Below are 22,748 nucleotides of genomic sequence, written 5' to 3' on the forward strand. Positions count from 1 at the left end.
TCAGTCATTTGTTTGATCAGTATAAATCAGAGTTCGATAAACATGATCTAGCTTAATAAGGATGACACTAGTTCTTGTCTTATGCTGAGATCGAGATATAGAGACAAAGGGATTATGAGAATAGATGATTCTAGTACAAGTGGGAGATTGTTGAGAATGTCCTAAAATCATTTGTACTTACTCTTGGTAAAGTCGTAACGTCGAGATGCGGCCGTCATATAATATTAGGTGGTTCTAATGTTTTGTTAGAAACCGCTTATAATCTATGAATTGAGAATTCATTACTAATATTATATGATCATATAGGGTCACACACCTAAGCGAATTGGATTATAAATATTTTAGGATTTATATTTATGTTATATATATGATATATAATTTACATATAATAAATACATTTGCGATATGTAAGGTAACTTATATATGCATGTATGCAATAGTGATTGCACGTGGGCTAACTAATATAAATGGGCTTAGTCCATAATTCTAATGTGATTAAAATTAGGTTTCATGCACGTTATATAAGGTCATACCGTTGACGTTTTGTGCAAAAACACACAAAAATAAACGTGACGGCTAAAACCCTAAAGAGACAAAAAGAGTTTGTCAAGGCTTTGAGATTTGATCTCAACGGTACTAGCATCCCGTATCGATCCAGTTCGTGTGCGTGTGGATACCGGTAGAGGCACAACGTTTGGAGTGCTCTAAATCTCGATTTGGTTTGTTTGTCTTTCCGCTGCAAAACTTCCAGTTATATTTGAGACCCTAAGATCTAAGTTTATTTCAGTATTGGCATGAGATTCTAGGCAAATTGAATTCATAAGTTGATTTATAAATTGTTATAAACCGGTATGAATTCCAACAGTTTAACCTTCAAGTAACAGTGGCAATATCTATGATATAGTAAATACATATAAAATCCATTCGGGTTAAAGAATGTGTTATTTCTAGTCTTTTTGTTTTTTTGTAAGAATATCTAGCCTTTTCATCTTTATGGAAATAACAAGTGTGGAGTATGCAGACCTTATTGTTTCAAGTGGAGAAGAACAACTTTTGCCATATCTCCAGGTGACCCACTAAACACACAATTATAATTTAAACTAGGTGCTTTTCCCGCACATGCGGGCATAATTTTCTTACAAACACTTATTAGTTTTAGTCAAAAAAAAAAAACTTATTAGTTTATAATTTATTAATTCAAAAACCAGTATGATAATATATAAAATTTCATCAATATATATATTTATTATTGTAAATTTTAAAAACACTCACATATTCAAAATATTTTATAAAATATACTTATTCAAATATTTTTTTCTCAATTAATTTTAATCGTAAGTTTTTTACATCTTAATTTTAAAAATATTATTTTCAGATAACAACACAGTATATATATATATAATAATTATCTTATTTTTAAAAAATATATATTTTTTGAAAATTTTATTATATTAATTTATAATAAATCATCTAATATAATTTTATAAATCTAATATTATTAATAAAAAATTCGTTTTAATTAATTATATAATGAATGATTTTTTTCGTTTTTTTCCTTATCAGAGAGGGGCCCCTTAGGTATTTAGTTTATTTACAAAAATTTGTTTTTCATTAATCTAAAACTACACATCTTTGTTTTTAAACTTAATAAAAGAAGGAAAAAATGATGTTTGTGAGAACAAATGGAAAATAGAAACTGTAACAACATGTTTATCTTGATAATATAAGTTCATAAAATATAAACCATTAAATATGTAGAACATTATTACATCAACGGAGCATTGAGATATACACTAATTATATATTTTTTTATAATATGTTCCTGTTTTTTGGTTAATTTTTATTTTTGTTGTAAATATTTTAACATTTACTAATACTTAATTTAAAATAATAATATTATATAAATTAATGAATTAATGACACAATTAAAAATTACTAAAACATGATAAATAAGCAAAATTCCCTAAAATCACGAAGAAAATGACAACTAAACCAATTCACTTCTCAAATAATAATATAGATAGATTTTTTGTTAATTTTTATTTTTGTTGCAAATATTTTAGCACTTACTTATACTTAATTTAAAATAATAATATTATATAAATTAATGAATTAATGACTCAATTAAAAATACTAAAACATGATAAATAAGCAAAATTCTCTAAAATCATGGAGAATATGACAACTAAGCTAATTCACTTCTCAAATAATAGTATAGATAGATATAAAAGAAAGAAAAAAATTCAGATGATGATTTAGATATTAAAAAAAAAAAAGCAATTCAGATTATTTATGACTGGACATTCTGCAAAATTTGAGCTTTATGGTTTATGCTTTGGTTTTCTCGGTGTGCAGGAAGTCGTAACCGGTATTTGGAGGTTGGCGGTTTGACTTGTTTCACCAGTATTTATGAGGGTTTAGTCAGCTGGTCCGGTTTAAGGTTTTAGAATTGTAAACCGAAAAGCGTAACACGAGACGGTGAATTGAATCGAGAGCCGCGCCTTATCCGATCAGAGTTACTGTCTCACTAACTCTCCTTACCGCTCGAGGAAGATGTCTTGCTTGGTCTCATCAACTTTCTCACTCGTCCCCTTCGACACGAGTCAGTCTCGGCCCACTCGAGATTGATGTCTGGATTGATGTCTCACAATCTATTGATGCTTGAGAGTGAATCTCTTCAAAGCTTGTTTCTTTATCTCCTGGGTATTTTAAAGATCCAGTTTTTAATGCATTGTTTAGGAGTCTTTTTGTGCAACCTGCATGGACTCAAAGATCACGTGGCAAAGCAGCGAAAAGAGGCCCAACAGGAAGTCATAGAAGCAAAGAAAGACATATGTACATGAGGCCTTTCTTGCTCAATGTCTTCTTATCCAGGAAGTTCATCCACGCCAAAGTGAACAAGAAAAGTCATGTCCGTTGCCACCACAAACGCAAGAGATATATCAGGACAAACATACCGTCTCCTGCGTGCAGATTGGTCGGTAAGCTCATAGCTGAGCGTTCGATGGAAGCAGACGTGTATGCTGCTGTGTCTTGTGAGCCAAGAAAGGGTGAAAGAATTGAAGGGAACCTAGGGATTGTTATCGATACCATTAAGGAACATGGCATTGTTTTTTGTTCCTTGATTCTCTCTTACAATACATTTTGTGTTACCAAAAAAAGGTCTGTGTTTTGTTTCCTTGCCTGTGCAGCTGAGGAGAAACACAACCTCTGTGGAAGAGAATTGTTCAAGAACACTTATATTTTTTTCTTGTCACAAGACCACCCTCTGTGGAAGAGAATTGTTCAAGAACACTTATATTTTTTTCTTGTCACAAGACCACACAATCAAAATATTATGCAATAATAACTTTCTTATTTATAACTTGTAAGTCGACCACATTACTTTTTTTGCATACAATTTAATGGGCACAAGCTTGTACATGTTGATACATGTTGCTTCACATCGACTCCCATATTGCAAATATTTGCAAGTGCTCCTGCATACTTCATACCGTATTCCATCTTTGCTCCACACTGATTCTTGAAAATCTTAACCTGCCATGTTTTATTCGATATATACTTGGTTTAATGGTTGTTACGTGTAATATAAGTAACACGATTTGAGTTGTGTTTGTTACCAGAGTCTTGAAGCAGTCCCAATCATCTACAAGAGGTTGTCCTGTTGTTCTTGTGGAAGTCAAGAGATCTAACACATTGGATTGGTTAAGTGAAAGCCTCAGAATCTCTATAATGTTCTGATCGATTTGTTTCCTATGATTCATTTCGTCAATCAGATTCTTCTGAGCTTCTTGTCTTTCAGGTGACCCCACAGGAGCGTTTTGAATCTGAGACATAAACAAGTAAGACATCAAACAAACAAAAAAGACACATCATTTGTTAATTTTGCAATCTTGATTAATGATCAGGACTTCACCTTCTTCCGGAGATATAACAGAGGTATCTCACGTGTATTGACCAAGCTTAGGTTAGAGATTTGTGAGGCGGTCAATGCAGCTAGACTGAAGTTTTTGTTTTCAGGATTGGTGCCAATGTAAGAGACGAGATAGTCATTAAGAAGCTCCTCTGATCCAAAACGGCAGACATGAGAAGATCTTGTTCTTCTCTTTACAACTTGGTATTGCTGCTTCAAAGTCTCTTTTCTCATGTCATGAAGTTCGCTGCCCCCAAAATCAAAAACAGAGAACCATTTAGGAAAAAGTGATTCTTAACGTCTTGAAGAACAATCAAATCATAAAGATTTTGTTTCTTAAAATTTTACCTGTCCTCAAGCCAAGAGACACTAAATTCGTCGCCGAGACAAAGACCATTATACTCAGGAGGAGAAGGAGGATATGTATAACCACAGTAGATACCAGAGCAGCTCTCTTCTGCACTAGAAGCAGTCACTGCGTATATATTGAGATTTGTCTTTAACAGCCCTTCAAACATGCTTCCAGATTCACAAGCTTCAATATATATCACCTAACATAACACACTTCAACAATTCAAGAACAGAACTGCATATAGAAAAATACTAGAAAGATGATAATGAAATGACTTGAGTTATTAATGCATACCATCTTCTTGTATCTTTTTAGCAAGTGCATCCTCTCCAAGACTTTGATGAAATCTTCTGCATAGAGTGCTTCACCAGTGGGCATCGCTGAGAATAATAACATCAAGAAACCATGGATTAGTATATCACAAGAAACATCTTTATCATAGATATGAAATGATGGTAAAATACGTACACATAAACCCTGTAGCTCCATGGTCAGCATAGTAGATGAATATATTGTCATTCGGACCACTTTTCACAACTTTTCCACTTCCTCCTGTGACGCCACTCTCGTTTCCAAGTATCACATTTAAAAAGTTCTCTGCATTCACAGCTTCTCCCGTGTAGTCCTGCTCAACCAAAAACATCAACAACATCTAAGTATGTGGCTTCATTTATAAGCATATACAAATGCACAAAAGAACTTATAAGAACCTTAGGAACTCCTTGATAAACATCCTCTCCCCCGGGTCTGTTAATGATTACTCCACGCTTGGGATTCTTAGGATTTAAGGCAATATCGTCAAACATAAACACTATTATGTTTTCATCTTTTAGACCTCCTTTACGCAGTATTTGATACGCATGGCATATGTCAGCCTGTTAAATCAAAACAACAGTAGATAATTAGTTCATAGAAATCTCCTAGCTAAGACCACTTCTTATCTTATTATGTTAACGACTTTTTATAAAAGAAAAAAAAATGCAAAACCTGATGCCTATAGTTTTCATATTCTTTAGAACCAGCCACTAGAACCGCCCATCGTTGTCCTTCTGCACCATCGTCACTAGATTCAGTATCATGTTCGGTTTTGCGAGATTGTGCTGAGATAAGAAGCAAAGCATAAAGAAAAAGAAAAATTTGAAAGTGGCCAAGAAAAGACATTGTCAGAACTGTGTTTTTCTCTCTGTAAATGTTCTTGAATTCCGTATATCTCGTTTATATAGACGATTCCATTGGTCAAAACACTTGTTTGCGTATTAGAGTTTGAGTATGTGAACGTAAAAAGTAACGCATGACGTTGACACGTACGCTTAAGCACTTAGCATGATATTGAAATAATTGCCTTGAAATGTTAATAATTTGCTTTTGTTTGCTAGCTTGTTTTTTTTTTCCTTGTTACCGCGTGGATATAAATTAGGGTTTTTTTTGCAGAATTGACCTATAACTTAAAGTCAAACACAAAATTAACCTCCGTTTTTTTGAAAATTGGTTTTGTCCTATTCACCCCACAAGTTCATATAATTTACGAAAATGCCATCAATTTTTTTTTTCTTTTTTTTTTCGAAAATGACATTTTTACTCTCTCACCCTCATCATCTTCAAGTAATTACAAGATTGCCATTGTCATCAATACCACAACCACCATGAACAACCAATTTGAAGCTCTTAATGCTCCTAAAATCGATTTACCCTTCTTCTTTTTCCATTCTTGTGAACTAAACACAACATATCTCTCACTTTCTCTCCACAATGAGCTAAAAAAACCCAAGATTTTGATTCTAAATTTTTTATGGTTCATAGAGTCATAGAAGCTAACGATTCTGGGTGGGTTACTTTCGTTTGTGATTCTGTGTGCTTGGAGAAGCCTTATGTATGCTAAGGAACTTATCTCACCAATTTAAGGTATGACATCGAGTTTTTTTTCAGATCTGTTCGTCAGACGACTTACTTGGGAAGTCGTATGGCTGTAGACAACTTACCTGGAAGTCGTCTGGTCAACGCAGAGGTTATTTTTGTAATTGACTTTGAAATCTGTAACCTGAGACGACTGAAAGTTAAGTCGTCTGTTTTTGTTTGGTTTCAAAAAAATTTCCAAAGAACCTAGACGACTTACATTTCAGTCGTCATAGGTTAGTTTTGCATTTGACTGGATAATTTCAGAAGTTTGACTTCCCTAGACGACTTACATTTCAGTCGTCTGGCGAAAATTAAAATAATAATATTTTTTAAAAAGTAGACGACTTACAGTTAAGTCGTCATAGGTTAGTTTTGCAATTGAAAAAAAAAACTTCAAAATTTAATTATACACAGACGACTTATAATTCAGTCGTCCACGAGACGACTTACTTGTAAGTCGTCCAGGATTTTTTTCCGAGATTCTGGTCAAACCTCGTAAATCCTGGACGACTTACATTTCAGTCGTCTCGTGGACGACTGAATTATAAGTCGTCTGTATATAATTAAATCTTGAAGTTTTTTTTTCAATTGCAAAACTAACCTATGACGACTTAACTGTAAGTCGTCTACTTTTAAAAAATATTATTATTTTAATTTTCACTAGACGACTGAAATGTAAGTCGTCCAGAAAAGTCAAACTTCTGAAATAATCCAGTCAAATGCAAAACTAACCTATGACGACTGAAATGTAAGTCGTCTAGCTTTTTTGGAGTTTTTTTTAGCCAAACAATAGTAGACGACTTATTTTTCAGTCGTCCGAAATAACAGATTTCAAAGTCAATTGCAAAAATAACCTCTGCGTTGACCAGACGACGTATAGTTTAGTCGTCTGGACAACTTAGATTGAAGTCGTCCGCGTCTTCTCCGCTAGTTTTTAAGTCTTCTACGTTAGTTTTTGAATAACTTGTATTTTTAAGAGTGATAAGTAACTTCAAGACATGTAAAACTCATATTTACAAAATATGTTCTCTCCCTTAGTTTTACAAAATTTGACTAAGTTTTTCAACGCAAACTTATAATAAAATATGATATGCTTTGACTAGTTACTATTGTTTGTTTCCATCTCTTAAGTATTATTGTTATAGACAATAATGATGACTATTGTTATGAGTTGGAAGAAGGGTTAAAATGCTTCTTAAAATGTTGTATCAATATAAAGCTACCAACATTCTTGTTTATTAAGATGAGAAAAAGACCATTGGAGTTTATTATTGCATATGAGAGATCCAAAGATAAGAAAAAGGCTACTGAAGTCTATGATTTCATTGATTTGTAAATGTGTAAACACATTGTTAGCACATTTAATACATCTTGGAAAACATTATTACTGATTTTACAAAAAATTCACAACTAAAAGAGTAGACATGCAATTCACAAAACAGACCACAAACAAAACTATTATAGATCATTCCTCTACAAAGACAAGCTTGGATTCCACTTGAGTAGACAAGACCACACGACTTTTAAGAAGTCCATACGACTTTTAAGAAGTCCAGACGACTTCTAAGAAGTCCAGACGACTTCCAGGAAGTTCAGACGACTTTGTCAGAAGACTTTTAGGAAGTTCAGACGACTTCCAGACGACTTTACAGGAAGTCCAGACGACTTTACAGGAAGTCCAGACGACTTTGTCAGAAGACTTCCAAGAAGTCCAGACGACTTCCAGACGACTTCCAGACGACTTCCAGACGACTTCCAGACGACTAACATGTAAGTCATCCCAGAAGTCTTCCAGATCTGAAAAACCTGCATATCCAAAAACGTTCAAATGGCTTAAAAACAGAAAAATGAGTGAAAGATTAGATAAATCTACCTTTACAGAACACACAAAAATACATATCTAAAAATAATAGATCTACCTTTAAATTAGTGGAAGATGAGTACCATCTAATTAAAAACCTGCAAAAAAGATAGATTAGTAAGAAAGACATGAGACAAAACTGGAAAATTCATATAAAGGTTGGTGTTTTCAAGTCAAAGAGATTAGAGTGGGTTTGGAGAGTTTTAGTTTGGGAAAAAAGTAAGAACTTTATACAACAAGAAGTTACCAAATGAAGAAAAATCAGACATAAGAACTTACCAAAACGCTCAGATCTATTATGAAAGGGAGACTTCGTCAGACGACTTCCTGGAAGTCCAGACGACTTCCTGGAAGTCCAGACGACTTTGTCAGAAGACTTCCAAGAAGTCCAGACGACTTCCAGACGACTAACAGGTAAGTCTTCCAAGAAGTCTTCCAGATCTGAAAAACCTGCATATCAACTCCAGATCTGACAAACCTGCATATCCAAAAACGTTCAAATGACTTAAAAATAGAGAAAATGAGTGGAAGATTAGATAAATCTACATTTATAGAACACACAAAAATACATATCTAAAATTAATAGATTTACCTTTAAATTAGTGGAAGATGAGTACCATTTGATTAAAACCTGCAAAAGAGATAGATTAGTAAGAAATACATGAGACGAAACTGAAAAATTCATATAAAGTTTGGTGTTTTCAAGTCAAAGAGATTAGAGAGAGGTTGGAGAGTTTTAGAATGATGAACATTACATTTTTGTTGCAGCCATTTGAGAGGAGGAGAGAGAATGTGTAAATTTTTCTTTATATAGGGAGACAAAAAATCCAATTAGGTTAAATATTTTTGACTCAGACGACTTCATGGACGACTTACATTTCAGTCGTCCGGTGAAGAAATTAAAACAGACGACTTACATGTAAGTCGTCCAGAAGAGTTTAATATTTTTAGCGGGAAATTAAATATTTTTAGCGGGAAACTAAAATAGAATACTTTCCAAACGACTTACAAGTAAGTCGTCTGGTTTAAATTATTTAAGTGGGAAAATAATTTTTTTTAAAAATTTTAGGCGGGAATATTTGGACGACTTACATGTAAGTCGTCTGTTTTAATTTCTTCACCAGACGACTGAAATGTAAGTCGTCCGAGTAAAATGATCCGGTTAGGTTAAAACGTACATTGGTAAAATTAAAGGTTCGGTACGATGTGGACGACTGAAATATACGTCGTCCGAGTAAATTATTCAACAGACGACTGAAATATAAGTCGTCTACACCCTAAACATAACCCCTAAACTTAATTATCTAATTAAAGACTTCATAAAATCAAATCAAACTTGAAAAGTGTTTACTATACACATAAATAAACACATATAGGTGAAAACTAATTTTTGAAAAAAACATTTTAGTTTTCCAAAATCTAACCCTAACAATACATACAATACTACAACATATGTTTGCCAAACTCCTAAACCAAAGTATTTCATGATTCACTACTTCCACTCATCTATCTTCAAAACAAATCAATTTTATTATATCTTAATTTATATCACTTAAAACTGTTTATAATTACTTGATTTTTATTTTTCACGCATCAAAATATTTTTTTACAAGATTTATAAATTATTTTTAAAATAAACCGGTACCAGACGACTTACACTTCAGTCGTCCAGACGACTTCCAACATCTCAGACGACTCAGACGATTTACTAGGGCTATATTCGTAAAAAATGGCTTCTGTTTTTTTGTTTGGTCACAAGGGGCTGAGCTGTAATTTCACTAGGCTTTTAGGTTAGTTTTGTATTTGATTCAAGTTTGGGTATAGGTTTGGGGTTAAAATCAAGTTGTGGGTTAGTTTTGGCAAAAACCCCTATAAATTATTTGTATTGGAATTTATTATCTGAATATCGAAAATGATGAAATGAGTACATAAGATTATGTTGGCTTTATTTTTGGTTCTTGCTGAGAGTTTTACTTGTCTGATGATCTTGTGTATAGGGTTGACTTCATGTATGGGAATTGTTTAGTTTGTTTCTCCATATGAAGCCTTGTATCTCAAACCAAATATCTGTTCTGTTGTTTACCTGTTCAATAACAAACCAACAACGATGTTCGTTTTTGTTGTGGGATTTGTCCAACGACATTTGTTCTTGGATCAGTGTGAATAGTTGTAGACTTTCGCAAGTTACGTTCTCGGGCATGGGTATTATGTGTTAATTCTAAAAAAATTGTAGAAACTACACATTTATGAATTTAAAAATGTGTGGTTGTTTTGTTTGAAATATATCTTTCTATTTTCAATATTTGAAGATCATTTTTGCCATCATTTGAAGATCAATTATACAAATAGTTTTGACATATCTAACAGTTTAACTCTCTTTTTATTTTAAGAAAGATAATGTAATATATCAAAAACAAATTCTTATCTTGAACAGATTATTAGACTTTGTGACTATTAGAGTTTTCCTCTTAAAGCAAGAACTCAAAAGAGCTATAATCAAGTGCATACACTAATGGCCGTTCACTGACAGCGATAATTGAACCATCTTCAATATACCATTAACTGGTTGATTCGCTCTTTTTGTTTTCAACCCATTTTTTCATTCGCCAATTTAAATCCGATCAATTGAAAACAAGATTCATATTTAACATATAGGTCTTTAGAGGCTATATTTGGATTTCTGAAGTTCACTGGGAGGATTTTTGTTTTGAAGATAAAATTGAGAAGGTATCTGTTATATAGGTTTAGAGAGAGGTCATCAATACGAGGGAACTAGCCATCAAAATCATTGAATTAAGAAGACAGAATGAAGAATCGTCACGTTACTGTTTCAAAAACGTTGTGAAGTGCAATCATTTCATTAGGGAGATAATATAAGTAGTTATTAATGTGACAAATTTTGATTGGTGTTATTTTTTTGTTGATCTGTCATACGTACTGATTTGGTTATATATTATTTGTGTCCAAAGAATTTAAAATGATTAGAACTCATAATTTGTATTTTTATTATGGAAAATCATAATAAATGATAATAAAGTTCTTAGTTATGATATAAATACTGTTATATTAATTTAAACTTTATTTTTGTTATAAAATCACTGAGTGCCAATCTTGATTTGATATTTTACATTTTAGCTCAGACTCAGTAGCTGTTTAGAGTATATATAATTACTAGTATCTCTTAGTTTAGAAGCTAACTAGGACTAGCATTAGGATTTGTGCGTACATATTTCGTCTTGTATATCAAAACAGTGTTTACGTGTATAAGTACGAGTATCTCTTAATTTAGAAGCTAACTAGGATTAGCATTAGGATTTGTGCGATCCAGATTTTGTCTTGTATATATCAAAACAGAGTTTACGTGTTGCAGAGGGATTACTACCAAACCTAACATATACTTTCCTATAGTTTTCTTGTTTACGAATATAAACAATATGAATACATTACACCCAAAATAAAAAGAATGGCCTCAGTTCATCTGTCCTTCAACATACAAGGATTCTAATCCTCGTCGTTTTCATCTAAAACGAAAACAAAAGTAAAGTTAGCATAGATACAAGTTTACACTAGCTCATTTTATGTTAATGTTTTAAAAGTTAATTTATGGAAAGTATAATGCACCAAAGTTCTTCTTCGTGTCCAATAAGACTAAGTACTTGAATGTGTATACTAGCCATCCGACGTTACACTAACTCATTTCATCCTGCAACACTTAAAAAGATTTTCATTTTAAAATGAGGATAAAACAAAAATGTTTAAACACTTATAAGGTTAATCATGTGGATATAACCAAAATGTTAAACACTTAGCATTCTTCAGTACTTACAACTGGTGGTAAGGAGATTATAAGCTATGATTTGGTTTACACTCATTTTATGTTAATGTTTTAAAAATTAAGTAGAATTTGACCCGCGCGGGTGCGCGGATATTATTTTTGTATAAATGAATATTTATTTTTATAAGTGACTATATATTTTTAAATTTATCCGTTTAAATTTTTTTTAATATGATATTTCGAAACACAATAATTTTATAGTTTATATTGAGTAGTTTTATTTTATCATGTAAACCTAATGTTTGGTTCGCGGGTCAACCCGTCCCGCCCCGCCGCGGGTCGAATCATTTTTTCGATTCAAAAACTCGACCCGCATAACCCGTAAACAAAAACTTTTATATCTGCACCCGCCCCGCCAAAACCCACGGGTAACCCGCTAAACCCGCGGCTAATATTAATTATATTAAAAAGAGTTATTTTAATTAAAAATGATTATTTTCTAATTATATAATAATTATTTTAATTAAAAATAATTATTTTTTATTTATATAATAGTTATTTTTAAAAAATACTATTCAAATAATATATTTATTATTAAAATTATATAAATATTTATTGTTTTTATATATTTTACGAAAATGTTTTTTTTCAAAAAAAAACTTATTTTTTTTTAATTTGCGGGTTGGCGGGTACCCGCGACTCAAATTCGGCTGACCCGCACCTGCCCCGCTCAAAATAATCTCGACCCGCACCCGCACCCGCGATTTAAAAATTTCAAATGGTTCGACCCGCATCCGCTCAAACGGGGCAGGACCCGCGGGCAATGATTAAAATTTCCAGCTCTATGTAAACCCTTAATTATTCATCCATTTATTTAGAATATGACCCGTAAATTCTCACAAATGTATTTTTACTTTTTATGGATAAATTTTTTATGATAATATATAATAAAATTGTTATATAAACTGTTTTTATGGATCAAAATTTTATGATTATGTATAATAAAATTGTTGTATACTATATATTATGTTTATGTGGAATTAGTAAAATAATTACCATATAATGTATGTAATTACGAGATGTATATATGAAATTAATTATTTTCAAACACACACATATAAAATAGGAAAAGACGAAGAATAATAAAAGCTAAGTTTATTAATTATTGTTGCCATAATTTTTAGTTAGAATTTGATCTTGGAATTGTATTAATTAAAGAGGAAAACACAAAAACTCCTAAAATGTAGGTTAATTAACAACTTCAGTGGTATGCCTTTGTAAAATAAATTGAAAAATTAAGGGTTATTTTATTTTTGTACTTCTCTTTTAATAATATAGATTTATGGAAAGTATAATGCACCAAATTAAGTTCTTCTTCGTGTCCAATAAGTACTTGAATGTGTAAACTAGCCATCCGACGTTACACTAACTCATTTCATCCTGCAACACTTTAAAGCTATTTTCATTTTAAAATGAGGATATAACAAAAATGTTTAAACACTCCGCATTTTTCATTACTATCAACTGGTGGTAAGGAGACAAAAAGCTATGATTTGGTGATGGGCCTCTGCTACAGTTGAACATTATACACTCCATATTGGCATCTGCAAGAGCTCTCAGTCTATTGAGCTCATAGCTGAGCGTTCGATGGAAGCAGACGTGTATGCTGCTGTGTCTTGTGAGCCAAGAAAGGGTGAAAGAATTGAAGGGAACCTAGGGATTGTTATCGATACCATTGAGGAACATGGCATTGTTTTTTGTTCCTTGATTCTCTCTTACAATACATTTTGTGTTACCAAAAAAAGGTCTGTGTTTTGTTTCCTTGCATGTGCAGCTGAGGAGAAACACAACCTCTGTGGAAGAGAATTGTTATTTTTTTCTTGTCACAAGACCACACAATCAAAATATTATGCAATAATAACTTTCTTATTTATAACTTATAAGTCGACCACATTACTTTTTTTGCATACAATTTAATGGGCACAAGCTTGTTCAATAGCTGATACATGTTGCTTCACATCGACTCCCATATTGCAAATATTTGCAAGTGCTCCTGCATACTTCATACCGTATTCCATCTTTGCTCCACACTGATTCTTGAAACTCTTAACCTGCCATGTTTTATTCGATATATACTTGGTTTAATGGTTGTTACGTGTAATATAAGTAACACGATTTGAGTTGTGTTTGTTACCAGAGTCTTGACGCAGTCCCAATCATCTACAAGAGGTTGTCCTGTTGTTCTTGTGGAAGTCAAGAGATCTAGCACATTGGTTTGGTTAAGTGAAAGCCTCAGAATCTCTATAATGTTCTGATCGATTTGTTTCCTATGATTCATTTCGTCAATCAGATTCTTCTGAGCTTCTTGTCTTTCAGGTTACCCCACAGGAGCGTTTTGAATCTGAGACATAAACAAGTAAGACATCAAACAAACAAAAAAGACACATCATTTGTTTATTTTGCAATCTTGATTAATGATCAGGACTTCACCTTCTTCCGGAGATATAACAGAGGTATCTCACGTGTATTGACCAAGCTTAGGTTAGAGATTTGTGAGGCGGTCAATGCAGCTAGACTGAAGTTTTTGTTTTCAGGATTGGTGCCAATGTAAGAGACGAGATAGTCATTAAGAAGCTCCTCTGATCCAAAACGGCAGACATGAGAAGATCTTGTTCTTCTCTTTACAACTTGGTATTGCTGCTTCAAAGTCTCTTTTCTCATGTCATGAAGTTCGCTGCCCCCAAAATCAAAAACAGAGAACCATTTAGGAAAAAGTGATTCTTAACGTCTTGAAGAACAATCAAATCATAAAGATTTTGTTTCTTAAAATTTTACCTGTCCTCAAGCCAAGAGACACTAAATTCGTCGCCGAGACAAAGACCATTATACTCAGGAGGAGAAGGAGGATATGTATAACCACAGTAGATACCAGAGCAGCTCTCTTCTGCACTAGAAGCAGTCACTGCGTATATATTAAGATTTGTCTTTAACAGCCCTTCAAACATGCTTCCAGATTCACAAGCTTCAATATATATCACCTAACATAACACACTTCAACAATTCAAGAACAGAACTGCATATAGAAAAATACTAGAAAGATGATAATGAAATGACTTGAGTTATTAATGCATACCATCTTCTTGTATCTTTTTAGCAAGTGCATCCTCTCCAAGACTTTGATGAAATCTTCTGCATAGAGTGCTTCACCAGTGGGCATCGCTGAGAATAATAACATCAAGAAACCATGGATTAGTATATCACAAGAAACATCTTTATCATAGATATGAAATGATGGTAAAATACGTACACATAAACCCTGTAGCTCCATGGTCAGCATAGTAGATGAATATATTGTCATTCGGACCACTTTTCACAACTTTTCCACTTCCTCCTGTGACGCCACTCTCGTTTCCAAGTATCACATTTAAAAAGTTCTCTACATTCACAGCTTCTCCCGTGTAGTCCTGCTCAACCAAAAACATCAACAACATCTAAGTATGTGGCTTCATTTATAAGCATATACAAATGCACAAATTAAAGGAAGTAAGATATGAATTATTTGTATTGGAATACTCTGAATATCGAAAATGAGGAAATGAGTACATACGATTATGTTGGTTTTATTTTCGGTTCTTGCTGAGAGTTGTACTTGTCTGATGATCTTGAGTATAGCGTTGACTGCATGCATGGGAATTTAGTTTTTTTTTTCTCCATATGAAGCCTTGTATGACGTCTATGGTGGTGTCAAAGTGGCAAACAATAGTTTGTCTGTATTAAATTACCAAATTTTAGAAAATGGTTCTGCTTGATAAATTTATTTGTTATAATACCTTTATTTAACCATTTATCTCAAACCAAATATTTGTTCTGTTGTTTACCTGTTCAATAACAAACCAACAACGATGTTCGTTTTTGTTGTGGGATTTGTCCAACGACCATTGTTCTCGGATCAGTGTGAATAGTTGCGGATTTTTGCAAGTTATGTTCTCGGGCATGTGGTATTATGTGTTAACTTTTAAAATTTTGTAGAAACCACCCATTTATGAGTTTAAAATGTGTGGTTGTTTGTTTGAAATATATCTTTCTTATTTTCAATATTTGAAGATCATTTTTGACATCATTTGAAGATCATTTTTACTAACAGTTTTGACATATCTAACAGATTAACTCTCTTTTTATTTTAAGAAAGATAATGTAATATATCAAAAAAAATTCTTATCTTGAACAGAATTATTAGACTTTGTGACTATTACAGTTTTCCTCTTAAAGCAAGAACTCAAAAGAGCTATAATCAAGTGCATACACTAATGGCCGGTCATTGACGGCGATAATTGAACCATCTTCGATATACCATTAACTGGTTGATTCTCTCTTTTTTTTACAGCATATTTGTTCATTCGCCAATTTAAACCGATCATTTGAAAACAAAATTCATACTTCGGTAAGAATGATAACATAAACAATACATATAGGTCTTTAGAGGCTATATTTGGATTTCTGAGGTTCATTGGGAGGATTTTTGTTTTGACGATAAAATTGAGAAGGTATCGGTTATATAGGTTTAGAGAGCGGTCATCAATACGAGGGAACTAGCCATCAAAATCATTGAACTAAGAAGACAGAATGAAGAATCTGCACGTTACTGTTTCAAAAACGTTGTGAAGTGCAATCATTTCATTAGGGAGATAATATAAGTAGTTACTGAAAATTAAATAGACTACTAGGATTTTGGTATTTAGGAGGTTTAGTGTGGGCTGTTATTTTTTGGACTTCTTATTAGTTTGTTGTATTTGGGTCTGAATATTTGCAATGGCATGATGAGAAAATAATAGTAAACTATATTAAGTATTATTGTCTACGTGGATAATAGTAAACTCTATATATGCAGCACATGTTATAGGCGAAAAATTCATGATAGTTTACGTGGAGTTATTATTAATGGCAAATTTTGATTGGTGTTATTTTGTGTTGATCTTGTCATACGTACTGATTTGGTTATATATTATTTGTGTCCAAATAATTTAAAATGATTAGAACTCATAATTTGTATTTTTATTATGGAAAATCATAATAAAATGATAATAAAGTTCTTAGTTATGATATAAATACTGTTAAATTAGTTTGAACTTTATTTTTGTTATAAAATCATTGAGTGCCAATCTTGATTTGATATTTTACATTATAGCTCAGACTCAGTAGCTGTTTAGAGTATATATAATTACTAGTATCTCTTAGTTTAGAAGCTAACTAGGACTAGCATTAGGATTTGTGCGTACATATTTCGTCTTGTATATCAAAACAGTGTTTACGTGTTGCAGAGGGGTTACTACCAAACCTAACATTTACTTTCCTACAGTTTTCTTGTTCACGAAAAAAAATTATTACAAGTTTATCTTTTCTTCAACAAACAAGGATTCTAATCCTCGTCGTTTTTATCTAAAACGAAAACAAAAGTAAAGTTACCATATATACAAGGTTACACTCATTTCATGTTAATGTTTTAAAAGTTAATTTGTGGAAAGTATAATGCACCAAAGTTCTTCTTCGTGTCCAGTAAGTACTTGAATGTGTATAGTAGCCATCCGACGTTACACTAACTCATTTCCATCCTGCAAACACTCAAAAATATTTTCATTTTAAAATGAGGATAAAACCAAAATGTTTAAACACTTAGGCTAATCATGTGGATATAACCAAAATGTTTAAACACTTAGCATTCTTCAGTACTTACAAATGGTGGTAAGGAGACTATAAGCTATGATTTGGTGATGGGCCTCTGATATAGTTGAACATGATACACTCCATACTGGCATCTGCAAGAGCTCTCAGTCTAATGAGCTCTAGTAAAACCTCTTTCCCTAGGTCTTGTCAGTCTTTCCTTCTCAGCTGTGCATATTTAAGCGCAACCTTTGCCAAAGACAAAGTTTCCTCCACTGGCCAGTTATGAACTGCTGAGTCTAACATATCCTTGAATGTCCCTTGCTCCATCGCTTGCTCAACGTTGTAAGCCAAACCAGTAGGAGGAGGATGATAGTTTGTCCTTTGGAGACAAGATGATCACCTGCTCATTTGAGAACATGTTGGCTTCCTTTATCTTTATCCACTGCTACAGATACTAACCCTAAATTCACATACTTCTTCTTCACGTTTCCCTTTTGGAACTTCATCAATTACAGAGTAACTTGCTCTCCAAGAATCTTGGCCTTTTCTCGGATGGCTTCATTATCATATATTCCCAAATTAGGGCTTTCAAGGACTCCTCTTACCTCCAAATTAGAACAATAATGGATCATTATTGTAGCTTCTTCTTAAAAAAAAAGTCATAATCTCACTCATAGATTCATGTATTATGTGTATCCTACACTCTTGTAATGTTATCATAACAATCATATGGAGAAATGAGTAAACTTTATGAAACTATGCAAAATAATTTACCCGAACGAGAGAGTGACTCATTTTATAAAGCTGGAAAAGTTGGAGCACTGCTCTGATGAGGAGAAGGCATATGTTTTCAGTGAGGTTCTTCCACAAGCTTCGAAATTAATGAATGACGTCTTTGGAAACTATGTTATCCAAAAAGTGAGCCACATTTTCTTTTGTGAATTTTTACTTATGCATTATAAGTTTGTTGATAAATAACGTTTTGGATCAGTTCATAGAACATTGAACTCCGGCTCAACGGGAAGAACTTGTGAAGAACCTTGCTGGTCAGATGGTTTCTCTAAGCTTACAAATGTATAGATGTCGCGTGATACAAAAGGTAAATAAGTAATAATAGTTTCCCCATAACTCGTGATATTTGTTTGTGCCTGTGATATTGAAGTGATAGATGTTGAGCAAAAGACAGAACTAATTCGTGAGCTCGATGGAAATGTGTTACGTGGCCCATTTATCTGAGTGGCAATTAGATTAATGAGCCAGAGTATGTGGGCTGGATCCTAAATTTTTACCCTAATTTAATCTAGTAATAACAAATATACTATGATAAGACCCGCGCCTTGCGCGGAATTAAGTTATTATTTTTATTATATTTTGGAGAATGAAACAATAGTTTGGCTTCATTTGGATTATGGGTGTTCAATCCAGATATCGGGTTGGTTTCGATTCGGTTCAGTTTTTTTCGGTATTTTGGTTAGTAAAATATAACTACTATTCTAAATCCATATTTACTTTGACTTTAGTCTTTCACATACTTTTGAAAGATTTCAACTGGACAACTAAATTGATCAGCCAATCTTGTTGCTTTAAATCATTAGTATATATATATATATATATATATTATTTAGTTTAAATATTTATTAAATAAAAATTCATATGAGTTATATTTTATGATCATTTGTAACTTATTATAACAAAAAAAATAATCTATTGATCACAAAATTTTCAGAGTGAGAATCTTCAAATTTCTAATAATATATAGACGTTTTGAAAAATTCAAAATATAACATATAAGAAAAAATATAAATGTTTTTATTATATATTTAATGTGATTTTTTTAATATCTTTTAATAATATAAAATTAAAAAAAGAACTAAGATACCAAAATTGTGATCAAATATTTATTATTCATAATAATTAATTTTCATATATACGTTAATCATATTAGGTAATTTCGTAGCTTCTAATTAAGGAAAGTGCAAAAACAATATTTGGTAGATTATTTATCAATTCGAATATTCGATAGTTAGTTTAATAAAAAATATAATGTAAGTTAAGATGGACCAACCTATTTTTTTAAGAATAGTATATTTTATATAGTCATTTATTAAATGAGAATTTATAATCATACACTTCTATGATCATTCATATCGTTTTATAACTGAATATTTAAATCATCGATAACAAAATTTTCAATGTGAAATCTTTAATAAGTTTATAATTTATAAATGTTTTTGAAAATTCATTGAAAGTTTTAATATTAAAATATTTATGTAATCTTATGGTATATAGTTTAATCTATATATATATATATATATATATGTTTTATTATTAAATGATATTTTTTACTCATATGGTTTTAAAATCATGTGTATCTTCTTATAATATTAAATAAAAGTTCATATTAATACAATTTTATGATCATTTGTAACTTATTATGACAAAAAAATAATCTATTGATCACAAAATTTTAAGAGTGGTGATCTTCAAATTTCTAATAATTTATAGACGTTTTGAAAAATTCAAAATATAACATATAAAAAAATATAAATGTTTTTTATTATATATTTAATGTGATTTTTAATATCTTTTAATAATATAAAATTTTTAAAAAGAACTAAGATACAAAAATTGTTATCAAATATTTATTATTCATAATAATTAATTTTCACATATATGTTAATCATATTAGGTAATTTCGTAGCTTTTATTTAAGGAAAGTGCAAAACATTTTTTGGTACATTATTTATCAATTCCATAGTTAGTTTAATAAAAAGTGTAATATAAGTTAAGATGGACCAACCTATTTTTCTAAGAATAGTATATTTTATACAGTTATTTATTAAATAAGAATTTATAATCATACGGTTCTATGATCATTCATATCATTTTATAACAAAATATTTAAATCATCGATAACAAAATTTTCAATCTGAAATCTTTAATAAGTTTATAATTTATAAATGTTCTTGAAAATTCATTGAAACTTTTAATATTAAAATATTTATGTAATCCTATGGTATATAGTGTTTAATCTATATATATATTTATTTTATTATTAAATGATATTTTTTACTCATATGGTTTTAAAATCATGTGTATCTTCTTATAATAAAAATGTTAAACCATTGATCATTAATTTTTAACATAATAATTTTAATATTTTTAGTCATTTATTGTCGTTTTTAAAAATTCAAAATATAACATATACGAAAAAAATCTAAATTTTACTTTTATAGCTAATTTGATTGTTTAATTTATTTTAATAATATAAAATTAAACAAAAAATGATGGAGGAGATATAAATTGTTATCAAATCTTTATTATTAAAATCATTAATTGTCATATATATATTAGTCATTTATGGTAATTCCGTAGGTTTGATTTAAGGAAAGAAAATAACATATCATATCATTATATCATATAGTTTGACCAACTTATGTATCTAACAACATATAAAAATCGAATGTGGACCTACTTATTTTTCAATTGAATGTAATTGACTACCTAATTGAGTGTCACCTATGCATTGGGGCCTATTTTAATTAATACAAAATTGAGGTTACATCTTTTCAAATGTTCCTCAATTAATATATAGGGGATAAGGAAGAGTAAGAATTACAGAGAGTTCATCTAGAAATTAGATCGCTCATGATCAAGGAGAGGAATGATCAAGAAGAGGTGAGAGTACTCTCTAGCAATTCTCTCAAGTTTGTAAACACTTTTATCATCAATATTATCAGTATTTCTTGTGTTCGTATCTCTGTGCATGTGCAGGGCCGTGCAAACACTAATAATATACATAAACGAATTTTTAAAAGTATGCCTTCATTCATAGAAAAAGTAGCAATATCACTATCACATAGAAAAAACAAAACTAAATAATAATTCTAAAACACATTTTTTTATCTTTTACATAAATTCATGAGGAATTGCAGCGCATATACATAAGAAAAATAGAAATAAAGTTTATATCCATAACACTATTTTGGCTATGATATTATGTGCATATTCTGTATTAATTGCAACTTTACCCTTGATACCACACGTGCGCACCACATATTTTCTTTGTTTATAATTTTTTTCTATTTTATCTCTGATCATTTCACTTTCTTCCGCTTCAATCACTTCTGTTTGTAACATCACCACAATCGCCATTGCTAATTATTTCATTCTTCTACACCATCCGCGCTTCCATCATTTTTGCCATCATCTCCACTGTTTTTGCTTCCACTACCGCCGTTGTGGATTGTATGATCCTTCACCACCATCACCTCTTCCACCATTGTTACCACCATCTCTACCGTTTTCTCTTCTACCACCGCCGCCACTACTTGTGATCTCTTTACCTTTTCCCACCGTGTCTTTTGAATTAATAGTTGCAGTGGACATATCATCAGTGTCTAAGCAACCCGATTTGTTTGTGTGTTGTCTAAGCAACCCGATTTGTTTGTGTGTTATCTGAAATCGAAACCACCATTTCGTTTTCAGATCTGGTTAAAAGGGGTTAACGGCAAAACGATGAGAAACGTACTTTCTGAGAAAAGTTAAGAGTAAATTTTTTATCTCATATATATATGAGAGCACTAAACAGTATAGTCACACGGAAGACGCATTTGAAGCTGCAGTTAGGACGTATGCAGTTGAAGACTCCACATTTAACCCAAACTAACGCCCGTAGTATCCTAGTTGCTGATTTCCCCTCTGTTTGGATAAAAACACTCAAATCTGATGTTACCATACTATATTGAATATAGTATAGCTGTATGCCAGCCTTTTCCCATACATGGACATGCGTGCATATATGTTCTCTTCTTTGGTGAACATGCCAGTGTTTTTGTAAACTTGATTCCTAGTACGGTTGCTATGTATGTTACCACTATTCTTGATCATCTCCCCCAAATTGGTAAAGCATTGTGAACATACACATAATTTATGTTTTTGTCGAGTATTCTAAACTATGTCGTAAACATGTATAGTATAGTCACGTAATTGATGAAACCCAACCTTGTAACTGATTAAATCATTTATGTGCCTATACTATATGATATGTAGTATAGTATGACAACTTTAGTTTTGGAGTGTCGATATTTAGCGCACGCGCCTGGAGGAAGATTTCGGTCAAATTTATGTGCAAATTATCTCATCCGTCCTGAATTACTGTAGTATGTACATATTCTTCACTTTTTTGCCTCTTATGAATATTCAGCAAATTCTACCTAAATTCATTGACTTTACTTTTAAAATAAAATAGATAAAATAACTAAATTGTTTTCTTGCGAGAGAACTGAAC

At 31.6% G+C, this 22,748-nt stretch overlaps 1 protein-coding gene, 1 long non-coding RNA gene and 2 pseudogenes across 2 annotated transcripts; 2 read left to right on the forward strand and 2 right to left on the reverse strand.

Annotated features, from left to right (window-relative positions):
• The first annotated feature begins 1,980 nt into the window (after window positions 1-1,980).
• Window positions 1,981-3,346, forward strand: LOC111207679 (annotated as a pseudogene).
• Window positions 3,336-5,468, reverse strand: LOC125580248 (vacuolar-processing enzyme delta-isozyme-like). Its single transcript, XM_048744496.1, has 8 exons — window positions 5,253-5,468; window positions 4,976-5,140; window positions 4,734-4,890; window positions 4,560-4,645; window positions 4,262-4,464; window positions 3,917-4,160; window positions 3,621-3,827; window positions 3,336-3,537 (listed from the first exon to the last, which is right to left on the reverse strand). The coding sequence occupies exons 1-8, from the start codon at window positions 5,424-5,426 to the stop codon at window positions 3,382-3,384; spliced, it is 1,392 nt and encodes a 463-aa protein (XP_048600453.1). The 5' UTR covers window positions 5,427-5,468; the 3' UTR covers window positions 3,336-3,381.
• An 8,234-nt stretch (window positions 5,469-13,702) lies between these two features.
• On the reverse strand, window positions 13,703-15,303 carry LOC106355128 (annotated as a pseudogene).
• LOC111207751 lies at window positions 14,219-14,626 on the forward strand. Its single transcript, XR_002660012.2, has 2 exons — window positions 14,219-14,310; window positions 14,392-14,626. It is a non-coding gene; the product is annotated as an uncharacterized LOC111207751 (long non-coding RNA).
• Window positions 15,304-22,748: the final 7,445 nt, after the last annotated feature.

This window comes from Brassica napus, chromosome C1 (assembly GCF_020379485.1).
Source record: "Brassica napus cultivar Da-Ae chromosome C1, Da-Ae, whole genome shotgun sequence".
NCBI lineage: Eukaryota > Viridiplantae > Streptophyta > Magnoliopsida > Brassicales > Brassicaceae > Brassica > Brassica napus.

What these genes read in the sequence shown, in the direction of transcription:
- LOC125580248 (XM_048744496.1), bottom strand. Translation starts at nt 5,426, where the DNA reads ATGTCTTTTCTTGGCCACTTTCAAATTTTTCTTTTTCTTTATGCTTTG. An exon ending in TTTATCAAGGAGTTCCTAAG is followed by an intron (nt 4,891 to 4,975) that starts GTTCTTATAAGT and finishes TTGGTTGAGCAG; the next exon opens with GACTACACGGGAGAAGCTGT. An exon ending in TAAAAAGATACAAGAAGATG is followed by an intron (nt 4,465 to 4,559) that starts GTATGCATTAAT and finishes GTGTTATGTTAG; the next exon opens with GTGATATATATTGAAGCTTG.